At 37.0% G+C, this 11516-nt stretch overlaps 1 protein-coding gene across 4 annotated transcripts in view; it reads left to right on the forward strand.

The window, feature by feature from the left end:
• The window catches only part of LOC107749771 (transcription factor COE3), a 110466-nt gene that overhangs the window by 74491 nt on the left and 24459 nt on the right, over positions 1-11516 (forward strand). For 3 of the 4 annotated variants that reach the window (XM_016564942.1, XM_016564943.1, XM_016564944.1), the window contains exons 7-10: positions 4330-4411; positions 4493-4610; positions 6041-6174; positions 7458-7584. In XM_016564942.1, coding sequence (XP_016420428.1) covers positions 4330-4411; positions 4493-4610; positions 6041-6174; positions 7458-7584 — 461 coding nt within the window. The remainder of the gene's footprint in view (positions 1-4329; positions 4412-4492; positions 4611-6040; positions 6175-7457; positions 7585-11516) is intronic. The other variant, XM_016564945.1, reaches the window with a different exon arrangement.

Below are 11516 nucleotides of genomic sequence, written 5' to 3' on the forward strand. Positions count from 1 at the left end.
AGGGCCCCCGTCTCTCTCTCTCTCTCTCTCTCTCTCTCTCTCTTATGCACATATCCACACCTTGCCTTTTTTGTACACCTTTATTGTTAATATAATCCTGTCCTCATTAACTAAAATGATTCTGAATTCAGGACAAAGTTGGTAAAATTATATTATAACATCTGGTTCGCTTCCGGAATATTCTTTTTGCTATTATACAAAAAATAAATTCTTGGACTGCACTAAATTATTGCCAGAAATTCTATTATATAGCTTTAAAATAATTACACACACCGTTAGCTATAACCAGGCCGTTCAGATGGCTAGAAAGAGCAAATGCAGTCAAATGGTTGTGCTTTGATTCTACCTTTTCCGATACAGTGAGATAAATGGATATCAGTCAGTGTGTTGAGAGACCTGTGAACGGGACAGAAAGCAGCATGCTAATCTAATGCAGAGCCTATGAGAGCGATCGGCGTCCAGCTTAAGCGTCTCAAAGAAAGAGCATCTTTTCATAGAAAGCAACGAGCGCTCGCAGCAAACAGTGGCCGAGAATTGGAGCCATGGCAGCTTTTAAAAATACCTCTGCTGAAATATTGATCTTTTTTTCTTCTTCTTCTTCTTCTTGCCTAACGTAATAAGTGAGAGACTCCAGGGATGTGTGCGTGTGAGATGATGGGTGAGCAGACAAGAGATGCTCTTTTTCACACATCACGTGAGGACTTTTGTGTGTGTATGTATGTATGTAAGGCTGTTCCAACAAGCTGTATTCTGCACTATAATTATAGTCACTTTCTCTTGGAAAGTGTGTCTGCACTGTAAAATGATTTTTCAAAGTTATATATAAAACAGATTATTGGAGTATATTTTACAAGAAAACACAATTTCAGTCTTTCTACTTCAAAATTTTACGTTTAATTCAATGTGTTACTTGCCATTTCTTTGTAATTGTGAAAGTTACTAACAATTTCTGGGTGAAAAGTGTTTCAAAGTAAATCTTATACCAAATATTTTTCAGTGTGGAGAAAAAGCTCTTTGAGGGGATAGTGCACCTCCAAAACATTTACTCATCTCCTTGTCATTTCAAACTTGTTTGACTTTCCTCTGCGGAACACAAAAGAAGATATTTTGAAAAATAGCTTAATAGCTTGAAAAATAGTTTAATAGATAATAGTTTTTTTTTTTGCCCATATTGTATTATGAAAGTCAGTGGGGTCCAAAATGACATTGGTTATATGACTACAAGTTAAAACAGTTAATACATTCTTCAAAATAATGACATCTTTTTAATATCGCAGTTTTTAATATATACCAAGAATATTGAATGGTAATCTCCACTTTATCAGATTTCTCTCCAGTGGCACTAGTAAACTCTCATGTATTTCATGTCTGTCTCTAGTGTTTCTGAAAAGATCTCAACAGTATCTCAAACTGTGCTCAGATTTGCTAAGACACCAAAGTCTGCAATAAAAAGTTTGAAATCTCCATATGAACTCATCAGTGCTTCAGAGACCAGATTATCTGAGCTGTACTACCCACAACAATTTCACACCTCATACTGTGTTTCATTTTAATCATGTATTTTTATTTCTCCGATGGAATTTTAGGAGAGACAAAGTTGACACTTCAGTCAAACCCCATTAGGTGTCCTGAGCTTTGAAAGAGTAACAATTTTCTTCTGGGACTACTAATTCCATAATAATTTTGCCCAGATTTTTACATTTTGCTCTTTTTTTATACACAAGCTCTCAGGTTTTGTCCATCAGAGCAACTAAAACATACCAAACATACCATTTGTTCACCAGCATCACCCATAAAACAACCCAAACTCCCTTTTTGCATGTATTGAAGAGTTGTAAACGCTCATTTGGTCTCACACAGCTAAGGTCAGGTCTAGACGAGGGGCTGCCGTAGGGTTTTTCTCAGAGCTACAGGTGAGAGACCTGGCCTTCACAGCTTCTACTTGACCAGCCCTTCTGGTCTCTTTTCGGCCCCAGAGCCCCTTCCTTGCCAGTCCCTCTAGTTAGAGACAGAGGGATGAAGAGAGAGAAGTGGAGAGGGTGCTGTAGACCAGCAGTAATTCCTGACTCGGAGTTGGAGGCACATTAGGGACTGACAGGGCCACACATCCCCCTGTAATTGATTGCCAACTCCCTCATTATCTTTACCCACTTTTTTAAGAGCAGAAAGAGAGAGAGAAAGAGAGAAGGATGGAGAAAAAGAAACACTGAGACTAATAACCTAGCCCTGGCTCTAGAAGGTCATTAATTATTTATGTTGTTTTAATAAGTTTTAGATGGGGAGGGAGAGTTAGTCTTTCCCTTCTCTGTCTTTCTCTGTCCACACCTCAATTTTGCCTGTTCTGTCATTCTGTCTTTTCCTATAGCTGTCTGTCCATTTCATACTGGGGTCTTTGTATCACAGGTACAATATCAGTCATTGCAAAGGCCTCGAGGGGACTTCAGGATGACATGTATCCACACTTGGAAATGAAAACGCTCTGTATTTCTGAAAGTGACAATGATATGATTATTGTATATATGATTCAAATTTTTTTTTTTTGTTGCTTTTATTCTGTCATTCTGTGCTAATTAGCAAGGAGAAGTTTTTTTTTTAATAGCCTGATGGCCGCTATAATGCTTATATGCATTATGTATATATATATATATATATATATATATACTTTGCAATATAATACATTTGAGAATTGCAACATCTATAGGGTGAGCATAGAAAAGCTGGCCCATAAACTTGCATTTCTGTTTGATTTTAGTCTAAATATTTTATGTGGTTATGAACAGCAGGTCAAATTGCTGTTGAGTAAATTGCATTTAACCCAGAATATTCCTTTAAAGTCTGCTGGTTACACTGGACTGTTTCAGAATCTGCCCTGCTTGTGTCTTTCCACTCGCCCCCGTTTTCCTGTCTGAGATCTCCATTCCACCCCAAGCCTTGTCATCTAAAATCAGCTCTTCCCCCCTCATCCCGCTCACTTCCAAACACTGGGCTAGTCCTGCCCCGATCCGAAGGGAGCTGACCTGCTTTGAAGTGCTGCCGCTTTTCCAGGATGAGACCTGGAATCTCACATTCCCTGTCAACTCCTGCCCAGTGGCAGATGGAGAAGTCTAGACCTACGAGACTCTCCCATCACGTGCTTCTCTCTCCCCCTCCACGCCCTCATCTCTTTCTCTCTCTCTCTCTCTCTCTCTCTTCCCTGTGTTTCGCCACTCTGAAGGCTCTGCCATTCCAGAACCGCCAAAGCGGAGAATCAGGCTTGATTCTCTACTTTCAGATGGTGACTGGGGTGGTGTATAAACACAGTACTCCTCTAATATCTGAGAAGAGCTTCACTTACAGCCCTTGTCTCCTGCTGTGTTTTAATTCAATCCTTATTGATCCATATCTCTCCTTCCAAGGACTCCAATATCATATGAATGGAGCTCAGGGATGGGTTCCCCATATTATTGTATTCCATGGCCATAAAGGGCATTAGCAGCCAACAGAGCAACCCAGATCAAGTATCAGTCAATACTAGCTAAAGAGAGCAGGCTTTCTCCCTTTCTCTCTGTCTTTCTCGCCGGATTTCTCTCTTTCCTATCTCTCTCCGTAAGAGCGCTGATGGGGTTAAAATATATATGGTGATTATGTCATGCGGTAAAGTGAGGTTCTAAAAAAATCGCTTGAGTTAGCACCGTGTGTTTTTAAAGATATTGTTACTGTCTTATTAGGGAGAAATCAATGGCATCTGCAGATGCCGGCCATTTATATAGCAGACGGGGCTTCTCTCGCCATTTTTTCTCCCAGCATCATTCTCTCTGCGCGCTCCGTGGGGTAGCAGCGGCGGAGGTTATCCTGTGGTTAATGTGACATGGCTGTCTGCGACCTTGCTGGTTGTTAACTGCCCGGATTATTATTGTGATAATGTGGCAATTAAAAGGAAAGCACTCCATCAAAATAGTGGGGCTTATGGTCCTGGAGATGAATGCATAGAGATTACCAGCCAGGGGAAATGCATTAAGACTGCAATCCATTTCGTACTGTAGCCCACCTCTAGCAGTGGAGGCTATTATGGCTCATCTTCATTGATATCCATTCCCGATCAATAGCGCCAGGCTGAGGTAAAAATACGAGTAAATCAACAAAGCTAGAGTTGGTCTTCGATATAAAGGAAGAAAAATCAAACCTCAACTCTAACTGCATATCATACATCTACACAGTGTGTCTTCTCTGAGCCGGCTTCGAAAGTGGGCTAAATCACTTATTGGCGGCTGTTTATATATGGAAACTGTTGTCCTTGAGTGTTTTCTTGTGTTCAAGTCACTTAAAAATGCTTCTGTCTTTCTTTTACAGATTTTTCCTGAAATTCTTTCTCAAGTGTAATCAGAACTGTTTGAAAAATGCAGGGAATCCCAGAGACATGAGGCGATTTCAGGTGAGAATGCACATGTACAGACAAAAATTTTGTTTTACATGCACACAAACAGGGAGTAAGGATATTTTGGTGTCTTTGTAGGTGGTGGTGTCCACCACAGTGAACGTGGATGGCCATGTCCTGGCCGTGTCAGATAACATGTTTGTCCACAACAACTCCAAACATGGGAGGAGGGCACGACGCCTGGACCCTTCTGAAGGTAAGGAGTAAATTTCACAAAAATACACACATTTTGCTTTCTGTGATGTTATTCATGTTAAATCCATCACATATTATACTGTACACTTCTGTTCAAAAGTTTGGGGTTAGTACAATATTTTGAAAGGTAAAGGCTGCTGAAAATTCAGTTTTGCTATGACAGAAAAAAAACATTTTAAAATATATTAAAATAGAAAATGGTTATTTTGAATTGTAATAATATTTTACAGTATTACTGTTTTTACTGTATTTTTGATTAAATAATTGCAGCTTTGGTGAGCATCTTGACTTCTTTCAAAAACATCAAAAAATTGTACTGACCCCAGCCTTTTGAATGATAGCATAAGTTTGACATTGAAACCGCATTTATTATAGTGAAGAAAAAAGTCAAACTTGTTAGTGCTACTTTCTACTTCCTCACCTAGACTACAAGTAATTTGACTGTCTGAAGGGCCTGCACTGGGTAATGTCACTTTGATATAAAATGCTGAAAGTTTGCGTAGAACATCACCTCCCAGCTGAACTCAGAACAGTTCCTGTATGTGGGAAATTGTGTGATTAGCTCTGTGACTGTTTTGTGTGAAAACTGTCACTGTGGAATCACCGGCACTCCTGTGTCCCAATCGAGGAAAAGGAAAGTCGCTGCTCTACTTTTAGTAAGACTCTTCTGTAATTCTCCAAAGACTAAAACATGAAGAGGAAGTCACTGATGGCAGTGCAATGTGGGAGATGGGCAGGCTTTCATCTTGAACACACTAGAATACGCATGCAGATATTGTAAAAGAGAACAGCTGTTCCATTACACCCCAACAGGTGAATGCAAATCACACCCAGCAGTTGTTTACTTTCATCTATTCATTTTCACAGGTATCAAAATTCCCTGTTTTCAGAGATGTTCACTTGCACAACAAAGAGAACATTCAAAACCAATCAGAAGTGATTTCGAGACAAAGTTTGGGAAATTTGCATTCCCATGATGCTGTTCAAAGAAAGTGGCTGCTGGTATACAGCACTACATGCAGTAATGTGGTCTGAAGTTGCACCAAGTGCCCCTCGGTTTGCCTGTTAGCTCGCCAAGCGGCGACCAATCAATTCCCATCCATTGCCAGTGGAGACTGGGCCAGTCATTCAGTCAGCCTGTCTGTCTCCATACCGCCTGCTCAAAGACGGATTTACGCTAAAAAAAACGTAATGGTTTTATTGAGCTGAGTGATGCAGAGACACCAAAGAAAAAATCAAATGAGCTTTTACAGTCATCAGACTTCCTGTTTTTCAGTTTTTTTTTTCATTTGCATTGACGGTATGTGGAGAGTAGAGTAAAACACTGGTAAATGGCAATTCGTTTAACGATAATGTTTCCCAAAAGTTGCATGAACGTTGACACTGACCTGCTCTAACTCAGTGCTTGTGTTGTGATCTTGTTTTCCGAAGCAGCCACTCCATGCATAAAGGCCATCAGTCCCAGTGAAGGATGGACGACTGGGGGGGCCACCGTCATCATCATTGGGGACAACTTCTTTGATGGATTACAAGTGGTCTTCGGCACAATGTTAGTTTGGAGTGAAGTAGGTTTTTAAAGAATATTTTGTATTATTATTATTATTATTATTATATTTTATATAATTATATTTTAATTATATTATATATTATTATTTTTTATTATATTATTTATTTTATTTTAAATAGCCAATTTATTTTACTAATATAAATGCAATTAGTAATATTAAAATAATTATTTTTTTTAAATATTATCCTTAAAATATATTACTTTTTTTACCAAACCTTTCATACTTTTCTTTTCTTTTCTTTTCTTTTCTAAAAGCCAAATTATTTTACTAATAAAATCGTTAAAAATAATAATTGTTTAAATATTTATAATTTTTAAAAATATTTCTTCAAAAGAATACAGTGCCATCTCTTTGCTTTGGATAAATCGAATGAGTTCAAATAACTTGAAAGCTCTGTAGTTTAATGTTTAATGTTACCAAACAAAAAAAATTTAGACATTTTTAGAGACAAACCAGACATCACAACATAACAGATCCTATTACAGTATATGGCTAAAATCTATAACTGTGTCCTTTGAGTAATGAATCATTCTTTAGCTTCAGCATTAACTGTGTTTACATTGGAGACAGTGCTTGTGTTGATGGATTACAAGTGGTCTTCGGCACAATGTTAGTTTGGAGTGAGGTAAGCGTTTTAATAATATTATACATTTTATTTATATTATATTATTATATTTATTTATTTTAAAGAGCCAAATTATTTTACTAATACAAGTTACATTTGTAATATTAAAATAATTATTGTTTAAATATTTATTTATTTTTAAAATATTTATTTGTATTTAATGTTTTAATGAAAATAATTTTTTACTTTAAAAATAGTTTTTTACTTTAAAAGAGCCAAACCTTTTTTGATTTTATGTTATTTTATTTTATTTTATATGCTATTTTATTTTTAAAGAACCAAATTATTTTAGTTTAATAAAAACATTAAAAATAATTATTGTTTAAATATTTATTTATTATCTTTAAAATATTTATTCAAAAGAATACAGTGCCATATATATGGTTTGGATAAATCAAATGTGCTTAAATAACTTGAATGCTCTTTAGTTTACTGTTTAATGTTACAAAGAAAAAAAAAGAGAGAGACCGTTTTAGAGACAAACAACAAGACACCATAACATAACAGGTCCTATTACAGTATATGGCTAAAACCCGTAACTGTGCCCTTTAAGTAATGAATCACTCTTTAGCTTCAGCATTAACTGTGTTAACATTGGAGACAGTGCTTGTGTATTGAGTGCTGACCACTGAACGTGTGCTCTGATGGCTTCTAGCTCATCACACCTCATGCTATCCGGGTGCAGACGCCCCCTAGACACATCCCTGGGGTCGTGGAGGTCACACTCTCCTATAAGTCCAAGCAGTTCTGCAAAGGAGCTCCGGGACGCTTCGTCTACACAGGTATACAACACTTTGCAACTGCCTGGAGTCCTTACCACCATCTCCAGCATCAGAATATGTTTCTGTCATCTTTCTCGCAGGTCGATCTTTGCATGTCTTCTTTGTCCATTTTATCAAGTGCCCTGCCTTTGTTAGCTTAAAATATTGGGCCTTGTATTATTTGCAGTCCGTAAAGACTCTTTCCCATGATGGCATACTGTTAGCAGGTCATTTCTGACTAACTTCTTGTCTGTACTTTTGGTTGATGTCCATTCTCTTGTGTCCAGTGGGCAAGACGAGTATCATTTAGTCAAATCGATGCTTTTCATACACCGATTATTCCATCAGATTAATCCAGATGCCAGTCAAAGCAGGCGAAAGGTCAGATCTAGGACTGTTTAGTGTGATAAGAAAATGTCACAGCGACGGTCATAAAAGAGAAAGAAAAAGAGGCCTGTGTTCAGGCTTTCTGTTATACATCAGCTTTATCTCAGTGTATTTCCCACGTTCTTTGTTCAAAGCACCTCTCATTCAGATGCATTTACCGTGTAAGCAGCAAAAAGAGACAACTTTACAATGGAGAGGACAGCCCTGTCTTACCTTCGACCGTTCCTTTGCAATGCTAATGTCTGCTCGGACAGACAAGATGATTTGACTGACAGCTGTACGCCACATCGCTTTTATGAATCCTGCATTGTGAATAACTTGAATTTTTCAAAATAATATTCTCAGTGCGAAGAAAGCGTGTTGCAAATTGTTAGAATGAATGAAACAGGACCTGCAGAATATCTCTGAATCAGAACACATAGACAAAAATAAATGAAAGGTCATAGAAGATAGAGGACAAAGAGAATAAATTCCTAAAAAATTTTAGTTTATTTGTTTATAATAAAAAATTACAATACTAAAATTTTTTACTATTTTTATGAAATATTGTATACAAATATTTACTTGATCTTTTTTATTAAATATATAATTATTAATATTGACATATATATACATACTTTTTAAAAAAATATATAGCAATTCCTATAAGAATACAGTTTGGAGAGGAGACTATGCCTAATCTTTCTGTTTCTCAAAATCATTTTCATTTTATGTTGCAAATTAGATTCACCCATTCATATTTTAGTTTGTGGATTCACTGACGTACATCCAGCAACTTATTTACTGTGCCAGAGATATTCATGAATGTGAAATGAAGCAGGCTTTTAAATACTGAATAGGCAGACTGCGTATAACTGAAGAGGAATGAGAGTGCATCTAACCTCAGTGATGTCTTTTCCACCAGAGACTTCCCATAAGCCCCAGTGAGCTCAACTTTACACTGCATTCCAGCTCGAAAAAAGCTCACTTCTTATCGTCAGACACTTCCAGATAAACACAAGCCAGTTTGAATATTTTGAAAGAGATACATTTAGGTCATCAGAAATTAAGAGTTCAGGCCGTAGGGATTGGGAGGGGGATACGTACATTGGCGAAGGAAACTGGCATCTCTGTGCAGACACATTATTTTTTATCATATTCCTTTTATCTGCCTTTCATTAGCAGTAATGGACCCCAGAAATGCATCAAAGACGGTCAATGTGCCCATTCTACTGATTGTAGGTTGACTGTCTTATCTTTACTGGAGTGGAAAGCCAGAGCAGCAGTGTTCAAAGCATGTCTTTGATATCACTGCCGTTAACACTGCCTTCACAGGAAGTGATCTCACAGTCTTCAAACTGAAGCTTCTGGGGCTGTTAGATAGATATTCCACCGTGGCTTAGTGAAATTCAGAATTCAGTTCAATTTACCAGTTAAAATTTTGTTGCATGGAATTTTTATTTAAATTGATTATGCCCTACTACAGAATGTTATATTGGAATTTGAATTGGAATGACAGGAAAATGAATTTACTTTCAATTCATAGAAATCCATACAATTTTAATAAAAAAAATAATAATTACAATTTTTAAAAAGAACTGAAATATTTACTATTATTTATATATTGTTTATATTAAAATAAAAATATGAACTATAAATTAAATAATGTACAGCTTTATAATTTCATATATAAAGGCATATATTTCTATATTATATATATACAGATATATATTTATATGTTGCGTGATTTAAAAACGATACTTATTGCAGTTCATTTCAATTTCTGTTCATATTAATTGTATTTTCTTAAATTCACATTTGAATCCCAATTCTGCATCCTGTTTGCTAGCTCAGTTCAAATTCAACTGAAATTCTGTTATTGAACTGTAAATTAAAAGGCTTTCTCAGTTCTGTTCTGAATATCACACAAGTCTGCTCTGCACCTGCTGGCTGTGGCTTTACCATTCTTAGCACTACAGGGAAATGTCAAAGACTGGCTCTGTCCAAATTTCCCGAAAGCATTTCACGTGTGGCATGGGCTAGTTAGGACATCTTGTTAAATTAGCAGAAATTTAAGTCCATTCTCACTTTCAGTGTTGCAGCTGGTACCTAATAACTATTACGGCTCTGTTGCTTTCTCACATTTACTCTGTTCTCTGCTGCTCTCCCTTCGGAGAGATCTTCACTCTTATTCTGTTAGTTCTCCTTTCTGCCTGCATGCATCATTAAGTCCTTCAGTCCACCAGCTCTTGTCTCTCTCTGTCTCTCAGGGGGTTAAGACTTCCCAGGTGTTGGGTTAGAGGAAGGAGGGCAAGATGAGTGTGAAGAGCCTAAGGGTATTGACTTTCCTGGGAAAACACAGCTCTCTAAAATCAGTAGCCAAATACTGCAATAACTCAACAGCCATTGATCCTCTTTCCCCTACGGCCACATTGATCTATACATTACAAGCTCTGAGACTGGCGGCATGGATCCAGCCTACGCTAACACAACCTTCCCAATAGCCTGTAACTTACTGCCTCTGTCATTATAATCATAATAATAATACATGTTACCAGAAGTAATGTATTCAGTATGATACAGCTGAATGACAGAAAATCGTGCCTTTGGTTTGCAAGTGTTCGAGCTGTATTTGGGGCATCAAAAAGTCGGCATTTGACTTGGCCTTTTGGGTATAACATTTTATTTGATTGCCTCAGTCAAGAATATCCAGCAGAAATAAAACTTGTATCTGAAACATCCTCTCCACTTCCTGAAAGGGGAGGGCTTATATTCCCTTAGCGGTGCTGCATGCATTCCAAGCAATTGCACAATATCCTAGAAACAGAGGATACTGGAGGTGCGGGACTTGTTAATATGAAGAGTGCTGTTCTCCTGGGCACCAGTGTGCCTGTCAGAACATGCCTGATGCCTTCCAGGCTGACAGGCTTTGGCATTGCAAACAAGAGCTGTAGCATCTTTGCTGGGTGAGGCCTTTTGTTTAAAAGACTCAGTGTTGCTTAAACAGGGTGCTGGGTTACAAAACGGGCAGGGGCAGGATGAACTTCCTCCCTGACCACCTGCTCAACCTCTTCCCAGTACCTTATTTTGGTTTGTTTAAGCGTAAATTATAGAAAAGGGGTTGTTTTGTGAAGCTAATGACTGTCATGGGGTTGTGCAGTAGGCTGGCACAGTCCCAAAGGGTTAGGAAGGTAGGGTGTATATGTTTTTGGTGACTCTAAGTGCACAAGTATACTTATACATTATACAATTGCCAGAAGCGAATGTACTGTAAAGTGAGTTACTATTAAAGGAATAGTTCACCCAAAAATGAAAATGTACTCAAAAATTATTGGCCAAAATGGAAACTGAAAATTATTATTTTAAATTGTAATTATTTGTAAATATATATATTTTAAAACTAATTTAATTAAATTGTCTAATTATTTTTAATAATATAATAATTTAAAGTACTGGATAATGTACTTAAAATATTATGATATAACTCTGTAGACACAAAAACAGAATTTTGGGTCATATAAATATGTTTATTTTATAAAATGATTCTTTTAATTATTTTGAAATAACGGTTTCTGATAAAATTTTCC

This window comes from Sinocyclocheilus rhinocerous, unplaced genomic scaffold, assembly GCF_001515625.1.
Source record: "Sinocyclocheilus rhinocerous isolate Xijiao unplaced genomic scaffold, SAMN03320098_v1.1 scaffold860, whole genome shotgun sequence".
Lineage (NCBI taxonomy): Eukaryota > Metazoa > Chordata > Actinopteri > Cypriniformes > Cyprinidae > Sinocyclocheilus > Sinocyclocheilus rhinocerous.